We start from the raw sequence: 18,770 nt of genomic DNA, 5'->3' as shown, positions 1-18,770 counted from the left end.
AAAAAAAACAACAACAAAGTTTTGTTTTTTATAATTAAAATTTTGTCTATTCAAAGCCAGTGTTTTATACATTTTTGTACAATATACAAAAACAGTTCTGAGTAAAGACGAACCATTCCTACAATGAATAAGAATGTGAAATTCTTTACATCATGAAAACATTTTGTGGTGAAAGTGTTACACCAGTAAAGTAGTCCCAAATTACACACTAGCATCTAGCGTGCTGGTTTAGGAATATCAGAGGAGCTGCAGTTTCTTGGTCCAGTTCATCAAATCAAATCAGATCATAGTTTGAACATTTGGAACCGTTTCTCCAAAAATGTTGCAATTAAAAATAAAAATATAATTAAATATATCAGTCTCTATGTGAATGCTAGGTATTTAACAATCACAATCAAGAAGTGTATGTTTCCCTGCATGCTACTTTATGGTACCGGGTGGGTGTTTTTTTTTATTATTATTATCTATAATCATTCCTATAATTCAGAATGTGTACAAATTCTGTAACAAATGCTGATCGAGCAGAGTAGTACAACAGTAATCACATTGTGCTTTCAATAAATTAAGTTCTAAATACACAAGTAGACTAGCTAACTTGCTAACAAATTCTCAAACCCTAAATATACATCTTCCTGTACACATCTCGGAAAATGAATGAAGTCTAAACGGTCTCCGTTTTAAGTTCAATGTTCTCTATAGAAAAATATATTTCCTTCAGTAGAGTACAACGTACAGGTTTGTTGAGAACGTCAACAAAGGCAACACATGAGCAAGTAAAAATTACTGAGTAAATCCTGAATACATTTAACACACGGTGCTTCATGGCCCAGGTAGTGCATGATGTTCCTCAGCAGCTCTGTGAGTCACCTGGAGCTTCTCACGTGACTTCCTGTCGCATACAGATACCTCCAGATAGCGTAATAGTGGATAGCTGCTCCTATAGCCACGAAGATGTGCCAGATGGCGTGAGCAAAAGGAACAAGGCCGTCACTCTTGAAGAAAATCACGCCCAAGCAGTAAAAGACTCCGCCCATTGACAACTCCAACACGCCCTCCCTGTTGGGCTGGCAACAACACAGGGAAAAGACTCAGCACTGAATTACAATACTGCAAACAAGACATACCACATACTGTGTGCACGTGAACTATATAAAATGCTGTCGAATAGAGAATTGTATTTGTTCATAAGAATACTTTATTCAGGTCCATAGAATGCTAATATATCTACACTATCTGGCCAAAAGTCTATGGACACCTGACTGTCACATCCATATGTGGTTCTTCCCCCAAACGGTTTCCACAAAGTTAGACGCACACAATTGTAAGAGGCCCAAACCTGTTCCAGCATGACGATGCCCCTGTACACAAAGCGAGCTCCATGAAGACATGGTTTGAGAAGGTTGGACTGGAAGAACTCGAGTGTCCTGCACAGACCCACTGAACACCTTTGGGATGAACTGGAACACTGACTTCACCCCAGACCTCATCACCCAACCCATCAGCGCCTGATCTCACTAATGCTCTTGTAGATGAATGATCACAATTCCACACAACCACGCTCCAAAATCTAGTAGTAAGCCTTCCCAGAAGAGTGGAGTGCATTATAACAGCAAAGGAGGACTAAATCTGGAATAGGACCTTGAGTATTATGGTCAGGTGTTCACAAACATTTGGCCATATAGTGACGCAAAGAATTTTGAAAACCTGTTTAAAGTGAAAAGAGAGAACATTTACATTTAGAGCTGTAAAGTGTGGTGCAGGAGCATTGCAGACACTCGGTATCTGATGGCACACTGAAATACATATATTCTTCTTAATCTGACTGCTGTGCAATGATGTCCTCCTTCTTACCATTGACAGAAGCACGATTGCAGGAACAGCTCCCATGACTGTGTAGCAAATCAGGTCCAGTATCTTATTCCTAAAACATACACAGAAGTGTCTTGCATTTACACTGTATCCACTGTGAAGGTTCTCATGAATAGCCACAGCTACACAATCAGATAAATAAACAGGATAGAAAAGTTTTGTAGTAAGATCTAGACGTAGGAAAAAGCATTATAAGCTAAAGTATTAGAACAAAATGTTGATTCATGGCTCAGGGGGAACCACTGGAAGTTCAATCTAGATCTGAACAATAGATTGGTTCCCTTTAAGAGAAACCCTCTTTATGAAGTCCTTCACCATCCAAAGAATCTATGAAACCTTCCTCCCTTTTTTAATAAGAGGCTACACTAAGTGGCCATTTCATTACCCCTACCAGGGGCATTTAAAATATTAATTACGAACTTGGAATTCTGAGGATTACTAAATGTTTTTTGTCTTAATGGTGTATTTTGCGGTGGATTGCAATGTTTTCTGTTTCTCTTGCTACAATATTGCCCTCATGTTGCACTTTGTGTGTGTGTGTGTGTGTGTGTGTGGCCAGTAGCTATTTGTACATGAGCTAAGTGTACATATTTTTCCACTGCATCAAGTAAACCAAAGTATCTCTCCCATGCATGTGTGCAGCTGAAATGTATAAGGAAAAAAGCAGACGCATACTTTTCATGGAAGAAGAAGACGTAAGCAGAGCCCACACAGGCCATGATCCACACCAGCCAGCGCATGTGTGCCGCCCAGGGGCCGAGCTCCCTCAGGTTCAACCTGCACACAACTCCCACATTAAATCCAACCTGACAACAAACATACCTCTACATACTCTAGAGGTGCTCGAAAGTTCAGCGTGAACACACCTACACCTAGAGGACTCACCAGGGGGCGTAAGAGGCAGCGATGAAGAAATAAATCACCATCCTATCACACATGTGGAAGCGCTGCTCTACAATCCTGAAACAGGAAAAGCACAAATGGAGAACTTTGGTTAGGTTTTTTTTTTTTTTAACTCTTTGGCCCTTGACTTCACTCCTGTGTGTGAATTTCTCTTCCTCCCTTAGCAATAAGGAGTCACACATGAAAAGAGATAATATGCTGTGCATGAAGTAATCTTCTGAGAAACCCAACATGAACCAACAGGCCCATGTGAGTCAGTTCCTCTAAATCTGTAACGGTGAGCGAAAGTAAATGTACAGTGCAGCTGATCTGGGAGATATTTACAGGTTTGACAATCTTCAAATGGCATATAACGTTCAAGCTTCTCTCCTTTTTTACTTACGCTACTAGGGGTGTAACGCAACGCCACTATCTGGATCTGTTATTGCTCCAAATATCCATAACTGTATCTGTACTTGGATTTATACCCCAATGGTTTTTATGCCCTTGCCCCACTATGCCCTTGGAAACACGGAATAAAAACACGGGTTGAAATGCCGGCACTCCCAACACTGCACCTAAAAAAAAACGACAGCAAGTGAAAATATCTTAAACACAATCCCATTTATCTAGTATTTCCTATTATAAGATATAAGAAACCAAATATAAGCTTATTAAACATATTTGTAGACATTTGTACTAATTTCAAGCTTGACATAGTCTTCTTCCACTGCCAGATAATTATTTCTCATTTTAAGTATTTATTTCTGGAAAGAAGCAAAATTATCTTCCCCTAGTATAAGAAAATGCAGTGGTTGAAATGATTAAAAAATGTCTAGTAATAATGTTAATAACCTTGTGTTTTGTATATTGTTATCTTATAATAGGTAATATTAGATGCATTTGACTCCATTCAAGACTCAACCATATTATTATTTTTTGTTTGTACCTGCCCATAATATTTTCGAACAATTTTAATTTTAATATATTTTAAATATATATATATTACTCTTTCTGTATTTGTATCTGTTTCAAATATATTATCTGTTTGTTTCTGTATATTGTATTCATATTTGTTTGCACCCTGCCAATCCTTTCTTTTTTAAAATCAAAGTAGCATACACTATATTTCATTTTGCAGCATATACTTGAGGCTGAATATCACAGCAAAGAAAGCAGTAGCCTCTTTCTCCTGACATCTTTTGTTCAACAGTTTACCATTATTTACGTGTAGGTAACGCTTTATATAAATACTCCTACACCAGTCTGACAAGTTTCATATGACCCTGTTCTCAGTAGAAACAGTTACAGACTGGACAACCATGCTGGGTGGGAAGATAGTCTGCCAGGAACTCTTATTAGTCAGTATCTAGATTTAGTTAGCATTTACAGTTAGACGTGTTAAAATGGCTGATAAAATGACACTTTATGTGGAGAGTACGACAGCTAAAAGGTTGCTGTCTTGTACATATTAATGTGAAGATAAACAATTTCATGAAGCCTGTAGCTAACAACTGTATCAACTTCATAAAGGGACTAAGACAAGACTAAGAGAGTTACAGGGACTGTTCTTATCACCTTCATATCAAGTTCACTGATGTTGAGCATGTACTTGTAAATGTGTGTGCGTCCGTATGTAAATGCACAAACTGTGCACATGACACATTCACAGAAATGAAAGGTGTTCCAGCACCTTGTTTCATGCAAATACTCACTGCAAGTGGCTCTTCTTCCAGCTTACAGTGTGGAACATGGTGGACATGATGAACAAGCCAGACAGTCCGGTGCCGTACAGCCATGCTGTGATGCTTTCCCAATTGTCATCAGACAGGAAGTACAACAGCGAACTGCCCAGGATACTGGGAATAATCCAAAACTAATCAAATAAAAAACAAATACAACATTGTTTTAATGTTGTAAATACAACATTGTTTTAATGTTGTAAAAACAAATACAACATTGTTTTAATATCGCTGGGTGATAAAATAGTTTCTGTGGATCACTTTCTATGGATGGGGAAAGAAAATACCGCAAAGCCCAATATAATTTGCATATAATTTACAAGTCTGGGTCCTTATTTTAGAATAGGGAAAACAAGTAGAGGGTTCCGACATAGTCGCTGCTCTTTGACTATAACCTCCCTTCACCAGGAAATAAATGTCCTGTTGTCAGCATCATTGATTACGTTTACATGCACATCAACATTCCGATATTAATCACAATTTGGCAATTCTGATTGGTATCGAGTCTTGTAAACACCGCAGTCCGATTGTCCGAATCAGATCGAGACAATATTCTGATTAGTATCGAGTCGTGTAAACGCTGCAGTCCAATTGGCTGATTCAGATTAAGACAATATACTGATTCCCCAAATTCCGATTCCCACCCCTGGAAATTTGTTCCATGAAAATCCACTGAAAAGATATATTTTTCTCAGTTCGCAAGGAATTGTGGGTGCTAACAGATGCTTAGCTGTAGGCTCGGTATTTAGGAACGGCAACTCAGGCACACTTAGAACAACTATATATAGAGGAATATTTCGATGCCTGTACGCATATAAACATCGTATTCAGAATATGGCTGCATCCCGAATATAGACCTTAAATGGAATTTGATTTGCATGTAAACGTAGCCTACGTCATCCTACGGCCCCAATGCTATCAGTAAAGAGCCAGTTCTACTAAATATTAACAAACTGGCAAGTAAGCCAAGAGTTCATATGAACTAATTATTAAGAAATAGAGTATTATAGCAACTTTTGCAGTTGAATTAAACCTATGGGACGTATGGAAAACCGTCAACTCCTTTAACTTTTCTATCACTTTAAAAACAAAAGCATGTTTCCTTGTATGAATTCCTGAATCATTAATTGCACATTTCTAACAGATCCTGCCCACACCAAGTCAACAAGCCAACAGAAGCAAGATAAACAATGCACGCATCATTTCTTTTCCCGAATATCAAACTGAGCCTGAGCCTGAGCCAAGCATTCTCATGTGTAAACTCCTAGGTTTGGTGTCCTTTCAAGCCAGTAGGCCGATAAAAGAGGTCAGAGAGGATTTTCTATCAGAGAGACGGCTGTGTGTCGGTCATGCCAGATGTAATGACGTAAAGCATGGGAGGAAGATTAGAGAGCAGGATGTTATCCAAACAGCGGCATTGCTCCAAAACCACAGAAACACAGCCATAAAAAAACAACTTGACAGAAACACAAAATCTGGAAGTTAATCAATCACATTTCTAAATTCTGTGCTCTAATCAGATGATTACTTTTCTCTACCTTCAGATCCCTTTCTCTTAATGTGTGTGTGTGTGTGTGTGTATTGGTTCTCTTCGGCTGTGCTGGTACATGTTGAAGTGATTGATGACCCGTGTTGCTCGCGGTCACAGGTTACTTGGCGCTGTGCTGAAAGTATTTTTCAACTTTGTAAGATTATATCATTATAATTACAAAGGTCTGTCTTGTACCTTAACTGCTATGTAACTAGTGACTTGTGTATGCCTGAGCAGAGGTGTAGGTTAAAACACCCTGCCGCCATAAGAAAATTACTACGCTATAACAAAATTAGCTCAGAAGGCTTTATCTCAGAAGACACACCAACACGACCTAACATCTCCTGAGACAAAGTTAAAATGAAGATGGGTGGAGTTAACCATTCTTTGGTGACTAGTGAGGTTGAAAAAAATAATAAAAATCTCCCTAAAAAATCTTCAAAGAAAAAAAAAAAAGAACTTGTGTAGAGAACTGTGTTAGGTACTACTTTTGGCACATTTCTTTATCACAATTTCACTGTATTGTAAAAAATAAATAAGTAACTTGGCTAGATAGTGAGATAGCTAATGTTAGCTCCAGCTAACTGCTAACACCTGTGAACACTACCTCTCTTTGAATAATGAGGGAAAAAATGCAGATTTATAGATAGTACTTTAAACCCACACCGTCTTCACTAATAATTGTGATTCCTGTTCAGAACTTTCACCTTCTGCTTGGGTCTGAAAAAAACCCCTAACTATCATCACCAACACCAACCGCCCCCAAGTCTTCACAAATCCATCCATCCATCCATTTTCCATACCGCTTATCCTACACAGAGTCGCAGGGGAGCCTGGAGTCTATCCCAAGCAGGGGACACCCTGGATGGACTACCAACCCATCGCAGGACGCAATCACACACACATTCACACACTACAGGCAATTTGGGAACGCCAATCAGCCTACAGTGCATGTATTTGGATTGGGGGAGGAAACCGGAGAACCTGGAGGAAACCCCCGAAACACGGGGAGAACATGCAAACTCCACACACACAGGGTGGAAGTGGGATTCAAGCCCCCAGCCCCGGAGGTGCGAGACAAACCTGCTGACCACTAAGCCACTGTGTCCCCTTCTTTACAAATCCACCTATAGTAAATCTAAATATCATTAGGACAGAGTCTACTTACTCCATGTGTAGCACAGTTCGCTGCATGTTCATACTCGGTCGGTTGATATCTTTTGTTGGGTGGGACTCGACTGTTCATGAATCTGAAACAACAAACAAATATTATCTGATTATCATCATTCATTCATTCATTCATTCATTCTGTACACATCTACTCTGTGGTTCTATGGTCTATCCCAGCAACACTGGGCACAAAAATGCAGGAATTGTTTGTGGGTGTTGGGAGGAAACTGGAGAACCTGGAGAAAACCCTCATGGACATGCAGAGAACATGTGAAAATCTACACAGTCAATCAGTGGATCGATATTAAAAGTATAAATATAAAGAGGAATATTTTAATGAATACGTGGGTCATTGTTTCTGTTGTTTCCATTATTCTATTGATGAATACGTGGGTCACTGACTGTAATGAAATTCTTTTTGAAAGAGTAATGTGGTGCCATTACTTTAAGTCACCTGTGTCATAAGCACAGGTTTTTACACCAGTCGCAGTAACACCAGTGACAAATTTCAAGTCATATTTTCCAAGATGGCCGCAACACCATCTCAAACCATACATCATTAATCACGCCAGCATCTTACTTTAGTAAAAATTATTTTCCAGGAAGATTGAATAGTTTAATTCAAATGACACATCGAAATTATCCATAAGAAACAAATTACAATTAAATCAATAATTTATAGAGTGTGGAGGGAAACTCTGCTATTGCTGGTTAAAATGTCCACTCATTCTTCTGAACTTTGACCCTGGAAGCAACTTTTGTGGATTTCAAAATACGAGTTTTTAAACTCGTTAACAATAAATGCAGGGGCAAAGATTTGTTTGAAATAATTTATATTATTTAAAAAAAAGTATTATATTGTGTTCATTTATATATTGGATAGGCCTCATTCTTACGTGCAGCCTGTGACATTAATATAAAAAAAAGAAATCTTTTTTTTTTTTTAATCTCTGCAAAAGCCTCTAAACTGAATCATAACTTGGGGGTTAAAAGGAAAAATGTACACAATGGGAAAGAGTCAAACCAATTTCTTATTTCTTAGGAAGTTATACAGTCTGTACAGGATTTCTCAGAGTTTTTTTTTTTTTGGGGGGGGGGGGGGTTTGTGAGTGTTGGGGCCAAAAATGCTTGATTTTGCTGTGTCCTTTTTCAAAATTTGCAGTTGTTTTTTTCTGCTTTATTTTGCGGAAAACTACTTGAATTGGTGAAATTGCAAGAAATTGTTTTGCACGCTCTTTCTCAGTGAGTTTTTTTGCTGGTAAATGAGACTTGTTAGCTGTACTCATGCTCGACGCAAGTGAATTGAAGAGGGCTTTGACTGACGTCACATGACGCGTCTTGGCCCAAGTTTTTCTATATTTTTCATGTCATGGCAAATAATTTCAGAGACAGGTTTGTCACCATATTCTGAGAATGACTCAAATGTAAAATGAGCAAGAATTAGCATGAATGAACTTCTTTCCAAAGAAAGAGAACTGTCTGGACAAGTCCTTCATCAGATTCTCACTATGTCGGTGATGCAAGCAGGTGATATTCCTGTTTCTTCAGAAAACACTGTGTACTCAATTCTTATTACCTCTACATTTATATATCCTACTAAATACTACTACCTTCACTATGTATACTAATTCAAGACAAACGATACTCCCGCACTATTTGTAGTGTAGTATCTGTATAGCACATGTAGTATAAAAAAGAAATAATTCAAAACATAATCCCTGACTTTTCAGCATTCTCATCTCAAAGATAAAGATCTGTGAGGAGTTTCATAAAAGCACTACAGAACCATTGTGAAACGTTTAAACGAGGAAACATGACATTGGACTTAATTCTACAATGCTTTTGGGAAACTGGGCTCTGATGTGTAAACCAGCCATACGTTCTTAATGCCAAACTAAACATGGGTCATCTGCCAAATATTTTTGAGGCTACGTGCCCTAACTGTTTACACTGGTGAACATCATACACAGCTCGTAAAATAAGCAGACTGACAAGGGCATAGAAATTCAGGCTAATGTGTTTTCCTAATGTCAAATCTCGAGTCCTGAATAACGCAGACACAAAGCTGAACTATGGCTGAATCTGGGCCACACACACACCCACACACACACACACACAAATGTAAGCGATTATTGACCTGTAGAGGCATATTCCCTCTGGTCCCATTTAATGAGTCATGCTTATTTCCTGGCAATCGTTGATTTAATCGTTTTAAGTACATGGGGCAGAGTAGAGTTAAATAAGGCTGGGATTTAAAACAATTTAAGCTTAAAGTTGAACCTCATTATTTGAAATGATAAAATAGCCTTCCAAATGAATAAATGAAAATAGAAATTGTTCAGTTGTTCAAGAGTGGTTTTTTTTTTTGTTTTGTTTTTTTAATCCCAAGCATTAGCACTGTGTCTGTGGACGCCGCCAATCTGGAATCTTATTCTAATCCCAATCACGTTATAGGAATTTTCCCAGCACTTTGTGGTTGCCTGGCATTGGCAGATCTAATCCCGCCTGGAATCCGTGCTCTTTTACATCACGCAAACATTAATGTCAGGGTCACCTTGACAACCAGTGGCTTGGGGATTTTCTGGCTAAACATCCTTTATTACATAAAAGTGAACAGGACCAGGAAACAGTAAGTCCTTGGAAAGACAGGGGGCAGTGTTTCAAATGTGCTTAACGCTGATGAAATCCAATCAACTGCAGATTTGTTTCTGTTTCCCCAAAAATGGACAGATACACAAGAAGCTACCATGTAGTGGAGAGCAGGGGGAGAGGATCTAATGCATTTTGGTCTTCACTAAATAAATGAACAAACATTAACGTCCCCGTGAAGTGTCTTGAAACGCGAAACGTTATTCTATGATTTGACATCATTTCCACTGACGTCAGGGCAGGACATATTGAGTGGCTCCGCATTTAGAGATGTACCGATGTATCGGCCGATAGTTTAAAAACATCCGATGATTAGGGCCGATTATATCCTGCCAATCAAAAGAGGGCGGGGAAAACACATCAATTTAGTGCTGTGTGTAAAGAAGATGTGTCTTGTGTGGAATGACGACAAAACTGCAGTTTGTAATCTCTGTAATCTCTGCACTAATAACATTTTACACCGGACGTTGCAGAAGTGAAGCGGGAGTTTCGGCGTCAAGTCAATTTTTTTTTTTTTGCCACGCTGCTTGAGCTGAATTAAAGGGCCAGTACAGTGTTGAAAGATTTAAATGAAGATGAGTTGATAAAAAAGTATATATCGCACAGAAAAATATATTTGTAGAATAGTATCTTTCATATCCAGTTAATGTTAATATATAAAAAAGTTGATATTATATATGACCAGTTTGATGTTAATGATGAAGTAGAAATGCTTTTGTTTGTGGAGAGTGAATGTGAGACTAACAGGAGGATTTTAGTATTCAGTCAATGTTAATATGAATTAATAACATTCAATAAGTTAATAATCTTCAGAATTGAGTTCACGTGTAAATGTTAATTAGTGTAATGTGTTTTCTGTTTATGAGACCAGTTACTGTGAAACAACTTGTTGAAATGGAGAGAATAACGTTTTTATTTGCATTTCTTTCAGAATTGTGGAATTAATTATTATTAATTTAAAAGCAGGCATAAAAGGCAGAACTATCGGTATCGGTATCTGTATCAGCTGAGAAATTTAATATCGGTGCATCTCTAGTCAAATTATATATGACTAATGACATGAAACATTTTTTGTTAGCAAGGTAGGGCAGCAAATAATTTAAAAAAACAAACGTGTTTTTAGAAGTTTTCACGTTTCCTTTTTAAATCTTTGCAAACATCCGGGGAAACAGAAATGTAAAATGGCCTGACCAGTGTTTTTAACAATACAACGAACAGGTCAACACAGTTCTACTTTTCATCACGAACATGACAAGCCAAGTGTTTATATCCTTTAATACACAGTTTATGCTCACACCCCTCATACAATACACACTTCACAATACACACATTGCACCCCAGGGATAGAGGAAGTAAAATCCTCACCACACACAAGGTTCATTTTAACTCCGTGTCTCATTCTGTGAATTAAAGACGTTCAAGAAATTTGTAGTTTTATTTGATTTTACATGAGAGAGAATTAACTTGTCATGGTTTACGAAAGGCTGCTTACTTGTAATGTCGCGTAACAACTAACCCTGCAGTATGGGGGTTGTATTTAAGCCTATCTAACACTTGCTGTGAGTTGGTCACATGTTTCAAAACATTGTTATGCCGTAGGCAAAAAGATGGTGATTAAAGCAATATACTGCACGGTTGGATTCTGTACTTTATACACACAGCTCAGATACAAAACAAACAAAAAAAAACCCTTACTTATATGTCCTAAAAACACTTTTTGACACAGTTTTTTGTTTTTGAGGTCACAGGTAAATCATTCTGAAACTAGGCTCCAGATCATTTCTAGCAAATGTGGTAATGTGGCCAGAAGTCACTAATGTGGTAATGTAGCCAGAAGTACAAGCTGCTTGACCTTGTGTAATAACATAAAAAGTCCATGTTACATTTTGTACCATGTTGTGTTGTTCCCTCATGCTCTCCTATCTATGCATTAGGCACATTTAAGCAGTTGTAGCCTGCGCACAGGGATAAGTACACAGACACATATATTTCCTTATCATGATGATGGAAAGCTGTAAAGTTGTTCCAGGTGTTGTGTGAACTAAATGTGCATCATTTCATCTTCCAAACTGAGTAAACCTGAGAGAAGAAAGCTAAACAGCTTTCTGCTAAACTGAAACAATGACCTGTGAAGTCCTCTGTCCTCTGTATTGTTGGCACTTTAACAGAGATGAATTCATACAATGGATGCTAAACATTAGGCCAAGGGTTTGTGCCCAGTGTGTCTGTGACTGGCTTTTATAATGAGAACTGATTTTAATGATGGTGTCAGTAAGCTGCCCATCTCTGACTGAACAAATAACCACAATGGATCACTTCACATGATGTGAAAGAATACACAGTCCCCTCTGAAAGTATTTTAACAGCAAGGCCAATTCTATTCTATTGTTTTCACTATACATTGAAGACGTTTGGGTTTGAGATCAAAAGATGAATATGAGATGATAGATCAGAATTTCAGCTTTCATTTCCTCATATTTACATCTAGACATGTTAAACTACTTAAAACGTGCCACCATTTGTGGCAGACCACCCAATATTGAGGCAAGCAAAAGTATAGGATCAGATAGTCTTAAAGTAAATAACACAATATTTGGTTGCGTATCCTTTGCTTGCAATAACTGCATCAAGTCGGTGACCCACTGACATCACCAAACTTGCATTTTTCTTTTGTGATGCTTTTCCAGGCTTTTACTGCAACTTCTTTCAGCTGTTGTTTGTTTTGGGGGGTTTCTCCCTTCAGCCTCCTCTTCAGGAGGTGAAATGCTGTTCAATTGGGTTAAGGTCTGGTTGCTGACTTGGCCAATCTGAAACCTTCCACTTTTTTCCCCTGATGAAGTCCTTTGTTGTGTTGGCAATGTGTTTTGTCTGTAGACTTGAAGACAGATTGTTTCTGTACACTTCTGAATTCATTCTGCTCCTACCATCATGACTTACATCATCAATAAAGATTAGTGAGCCTGTTCCAGAAGCATCCATGCAAGCCCATGCCATGACACTACCTCCACCATGCTTGACTAACTGCTGTTTTTGGGCTTCTCTTCAGAACTCTCACAATATTTTTGTCATCAACTGCTCTTGTTTGCCTTGGCTGACCTGTTTCATATTTACATGTACGTGTATGATATTTCTATAAATTGAACTACAGTATATTACGGTTGTGCATGGGAGAAAACCATTCACTAGTGTGTAGACATGGACTATAAAATGACATATTGCCACAAAACCACATAGATGTGCACATCTGTTGATGGTGTGCCTGAAAAGAGGCTGCTAATTGAATGGTTTGTTTAATGGAATAGTCATTCTATATATTTATTTATATTTCTTATTTACCACCTCCATGGGGTGTAAAAATGCAGCATTAGTTTTAGGCTCAGTTTTGCCTGCTGTAATATAGCAGTGACACACTGAGCACTGAACAAGTGACCACTATGCCAGTGCCTAGTGAAGCAGAACAATCCTGATCTCTGTGCCTCAATAGATGATTAATAGAGCTGTTCTGGGGTCCAAGTCCAAATTTCCCTTCAGAAATAGCCCAATTGCCTTCTCACACACTGCCCCAACAAATCACTAGTCTCGGTTAACTGCACAACCTTAGGACATTTGGCTGCATTGTAGAACTTCTTTAATTGTTTAGGCCAGTTTTTCACCAGCTTAACTGAGAAAATGTGCTTGTATTGTTTATGATCATAAACTTTATTATCATTTTTCATGGGCAGTTATGTAACCTAATATCGACTGTCAAGGCAACTGGACTTGTTATGTAATGGGGGTAATGCCCCAATCATGGGCCTCCAACTCAGCATTCCTGCTCTCACATCCTGTTCTGTTAAAAACTTCAGGTCCAACTGACTTCAAATGAACTCATTATATAAATCTGTTATTTACAAGCCACTGAATATATGTTAGAAATATTACATCAAAATATTAATTACACAAATATGAAGTTGGAAAATTGTATCTGCTTTATGTTATTGGCAGTCAACACTTTATGGCTTAATATAATAAAGTCACAGGATTGTCAATAGATCCTTATGATTACAATGTTTCCATTAGTTCATATATTTTATACCATAGTGCTGTTGAATTCTCAAATCTGATTGGATTAATATTATATAACAGCACAGCTGTAACAGTAGTGCTATCATTTAAATCACAGGTTTGTTTTTATAGTAACCGTTAATTCAGAGGGACTTGTATAGTGGATGCTCGTGATATAATACATTTTTATAACATTTTAATAAAAGTTTTTCCCCCATAACAAATCCATCTGCACTGTTATTTCTCATTGTATTAATGTTCAGCCATTAAGGCTGCACATTTACTTCACTACTGTGATCCTGGTTTCAGTCCATTTGTACATACTCTTCTGATAAATCCACACTCACCGACTTAGTATTAATGCACATTTCTTGCAACTTTTATGTCTATTGTACGCTTTACTGACTCAATTACTACCAGCGCCATTGTGTGACAATAAAAGAAACTTAAATAATAAAATATACATTGGTTTATCTGTCATTCCACGTCATTAAATGTAAATATAAATGATGAAATATGTCGTTCATTAATGAATAAAATATTCGATAAAATAATCGTTGGCAGATTGCTGTTGTCCATCCATCCATCCATCTTCTACCGCTTACTCCATTTCAGGGTCACGGGGAACCTGGAGCCTATCCCAGGGAGCATCGGGCACAAGGCGGGGTACACCCTGGACAGGGTGCCAATAGATTGCTGCTGTATAAGCGGAATAAAACATTTGGTACATGTTGCATGTTGAAATAATCTACTTTGGGGTGATAACAGTTTCGTACCCCTCGTTGGTCGTTGATTATTTTCCTACAGTATAACAACACACCCTGTCATGTTTTATTCCATACTAATCAGACACGATGCAGGCCGGGCCACTCTCAACGGCATGCAAAGGCCACCAATGTGCTCAGCTTTACACAATGGAAACCTCTTCACTCATGAACTTGCTTCCAAGCTAGAACACACCCTCGTTTGAAGTCAAGAGACATAAATATTTAAGGACTTAAACATTGTGTTCATAATTCCATGATGAAACATTAAAAACTTTCCTCGACGTATGCTGTAAATATACATACGAGTAAGTGTCAGTGTTTTGGTTCTGAAACATGTATACCGGTACATAGATGTCAAAACAAAGATAATGTCACGGGTCTATAAAGAACAGGACATGTCCAGTCCTGAAGAGACTGCGAGAAATGAGAAAGTAAACCTGTGCTAAAAGTAAAACAGAAAATGTTGTGTAGTTTTGGGGTATTTACTGTTTATAAGCAGGATGATTTAAGATCGAGGGGAATTAGTTGCCTTTTTTTAATAGCAAATGAAATATTCGATAGACATGGCAAGCTCCTCAGAATAGTACAAACGTGTTCTTACTTCTTTTTAACTTTTCGGAGACCATGAAATGGAAAACAGAAAGACAAATGGAATGAAAACAGAGTGACCATGTTAACAATATAAACAAAATACTGTATATAGAATCATATGACAGAATTAAAGTGTTTGAGGTCTCAGAAGTGACCCATCAGGCTGTTTTCTGAACACTGCTTCAAGATAGAAAGGAACAAAAAAAAGGGGGGGGGGGGTATATAAAGCTTTGCTTATCCTGAAGGAAACGCTACCCTAATCTTGTCAACATCCTTTACACACACATTCCTTCACCCATAACTAGAGTACTCAGTTCTTACTATACTAATGTATAGTGCAAACACTGGATATCAGGATACTCCATATAGCTCCAAGCACCTTCATTTCAACAAAGGGTTCAAATACATAGTGTAGACAAATAAAGCCTACTTTTTAGTCACGTGATCTGTTTACTTTCTCCATTGCACAAATTCTTCACTTGTTTTTTTTTTTTTTGTACTGAATTATTATTATTGTGTGTGTGTGTGTGTGTGTGTGTGTGTGTGTGTGTGTGTGTGTGTGTAGCTTCTAGTGAGCAACATGAGCACCAACCACTTATAATATTATAAATAAAGAACAGGCACTTAGGATGAAGTGAGTTGTTTATGATCATTGTGATCTGTTCAAAGAGATAGATACAGTAGATAGATATAGTAGATAGATAGATAGATAGATAGATAGATAGATACTCACAGTAAAAGCTGAGGCTGAAAAGTAAGCAGTCTTGAATGCACTTTACCTTCCATATTTAGTATTCCTGAAATCCATGCTGTAGATGAACATGGTTAGTGTGTGTGCGTGTGTGTGTGTGTGTGTGCGCGCGCGCGCAGTCCCTTCCACTTCCTTCAGCTCGGGATTGACTTGCTCGCGCGCTCGTCGCACGTGAACACTGAGAACTTTCTTTACTCCAAAAGTGCACAAGAAGTTCCTGAAAGCACTGCAAAGCCACGACGATACATTGTGGTATATCATGTCTCATGTCATCGAGTACACCACGCTCCATTTGTGCTTTCCCCATCCACAGGACAGGCATGAGAGATAATATTAAATCCCCTGACCGCCCAGTTGCTCCTCTGGAATAAACAGGGCAGGAATGATCAAATACATACGCGCGCGCGCGCAATCCATCACTGGTACACCTTCTGTACAGATACACAGACTTCCACTAAAGCGTCAGGGATGGAGCCCGGAGTATTTAAACACCACTAAACTCATTCACTCATTGCAAGTGCATTTCAGACATGGAGGAAGCTTAACCCTTGTGTAGTCTTAACATTATGTTTACTGCCCTTTTGCTAAGGCTCAGGTGTCATTCATCATAAACTTTGTGAATATCTGGGTTTTCCCTCTCCACAGTGCAAAAGTTTAATCAGTGGACACCAATCATTTTTATTACAACAAACCTGTCAGCATTGTTTGAGGTTTATTATTATTATTATTATTATTATTGTTATTATTGCTAAAGGTACTGCATAGTTGTAAACATCAGTATACTTTTTTATATACTTTTTTTTTTTTAGCAGAAATGTGCAGAAAGTGGTTTTGAATCCATTTTATTGAAGGGAAACAATAACAAGCCAAGCAATTCCTTTGTGTGTCAAGAGCGCCCCCGTCTGCCCAACATGCGACGCTACAGTCTTATTATTCAGGTTCCCAACCCTGTTCCTGGAGTACCTACGTCCTGCTCTGTTCTTGCTCTAAACACATCTGACTAAACTAAACAGCTAATAAACAGTCAAAGTGGGTGTGTTAGAGCAGGGAAAACACTAAAGTTTTGCAGGACATGGGGTTCTCCAAGACCAGGGTTGGGAACCTGTGGCTTGGTGGTTTTTGAATGCAAAGCGTTTAACTTTAGTGCAGATTTCAATTAGTTTTCTGCATGTGTTTCAATACATAAATAAGATTAATTAATATGACTACTAAACAGTCCATCTCTAGGCCTGAGAGAAATCCACTGGTGCTCACTTATCATTCCACTAATCCCACAGGAGACTGTTTCCAGAGACTAGAACCTCCACTCAACTCCTACAGACGGGACAAAAGATGTCATCTGTAATCAGCTGAACATTAGAGAATCCAAGAGGAGACTGACTTTTTGTCAAGCACCTTCATTCCATCAGAATCAAGGATTTCTCCATTCCAGTGGTGAGACTCGACAGGTTCAGTTCAATTCAATTCAGTTTTATTTGTATAGCGCTTTTTACAATGGACATTGTCTCAAAGCAGCTTTACAGAAACATATAAATACAGTATACAGATTTTAAATGTGTGAATTTATCCCAATTGAGCAAGCCGGTGGCGACGGTGGCGAGGAAAAACTCCCTAAGATGCTATGCGGAAGAAACCTTGAGAGGAACCAGACTCAGAAGGGAACCCGTCCTCATCTGGGTAACAACAGATAGTGTGAAAGTAAAGGAAAGTTCATTATGGTTTAATATGAAGTCTGTTTATTGAACTAATCCACTGTTCAAAGGAGACCCGAGTGCAAAACTGCATGTGGTAATTGCAGTCCCGGGACCTAGATGCAACCGTAGTCCCAGCAACCACAGTGAGTGTGTCCATCTGGATTTGGAGTTGATGAGAGCTCCATCCAGAGGTAGGGCATCCGAACGGGTCAGGCAGGTCCGGAGAGCAGAAAGGATCAGGATCTCTAGTATCTCCATAAAATCATGTGTGGCTTGACAGAAGGAGAGAGGGAGTGATTGATAAGACTGTGCTTTGCGTAACAGAAAGTCTACTCATGGTAAGCTTGAGTAAACAAATATGTTTTCAGCCTAGACTTAAACACAGAGACTGTGTCTGAGTCCTGAACACTAATTGGAATGTTGTTCTATAACTGTGGGGCTTTGTAAGAGAAAGCTCGTCCCCTTGCTGTAGCCTTCACTATTCAAGGTACCAACAAATAGCCTGCATCTTTTGATCTATGTAGGCGTGGCAGATCATATAAAACCAAAAGGTCTCTCAGGTACTGTGGCGCGAGACCCTTTAGTACTTTATAAGTCAATAATAGTATTTTATAATCAATGCGAGATTTCACTGGGAGCCAGTGCAGTGTTGATAAGATCGGGGTGATGTGGTCGTATCTTCTGTTTCTAGTTAGGACTCTTGCAGCTGCACTCTGGACTAACTGGAGCTTGTTTATGCTTCTACTGGAAGAACCAGACAGTATGGCATTACAGTAATCTAGTCTAGAGGTGAAGAAAGCATGGACTAATATTTCTGCATTATGTAGTGACATTATATTTCTTATCTTAGCAATATTTCTGAGATGAAAGAAGGCGATAATCACACCAAGGAGTCAATAATCACTCCAAGGTCTTTTACTGCTGCACATGATGAAACGGAAAGTCTATCCAGAGTAACTATGTAATCAGAAAGCTTACTTCTAGCTACACGTAGTCCTAGTACAAGTACTTCTGTCTTATCAGAATTAAGTAAGAGGAAGTTAATAAGCATCCACCGTTTAATGTCCTTTACACATTCCT

At 38.4% G+C, this 18,770-nt stretch overlaps 1 protein-coding gene across 2 annotated transcripts; it reads right to left on the bottom strand.

The window, feature by feature from the left end:
* Window positions 1-15: 15 nt before the first annotated feature.
* mmd2a (monocyte to macrophage differentiation-associated 2a) lies at window positions 16-16,373 on the bottom strand. Of its 2 annotated transcripts, none has more exons than XM_053612258.1 (7): window positions 15,979-16,373; window positions 7,193-7,274; window positions 4,467-4,627; window positions 2,755-2,829; window positions 2,545-2,646; window positions 1,852-1,921; window positions 16-1,064 (listed from the first exon to the last, which is right to left on the bottom strand). In XM_053612258.1, the coding sequence occupies exons 1-7, from the start codon at window positions 16,029-16,031 to the stop codon at window positions 864-866; spliced, it is 744 nt and encodes a 247-aa protein (XP_053468233.1). In that variant the 5' UTR covers window positions 16,032-16,373; the 3' UTR covers window positions 16-863. The 2 variants fall into 2 exon arrangements, with proteins under 2 accessions (XP_053468233.1, XP_053468231.1); XM_053612256.1 differs by having other exon boundaries at window positions 16,025-16,373.
* Between the last annotated feature and the right edge of the window lie 2,397 nt (window positions 16,374-18,770).

This window comes from Ictalurus furcatus, chromosome 24, assembly GCF_023375685.1.
Source record: "Ictalurus furcatus strain D&B chromosome 24, Billie_1.0, whole genome shotgun sequence".
In the NCBI taxonomy this organism is placed as follows: domain Eukaryota; kingdom Metazoa; phylum Chordata; class Actinopteri; order Siluriformes; family Ictaluridae; genus Ictalurus; species Ictalurus furcatus.
The sequence above is the reverse complement of the archived record's forward strand: the minus strand, read 5'-3'. Positions and strand labels throughout refer to the sequence as shown.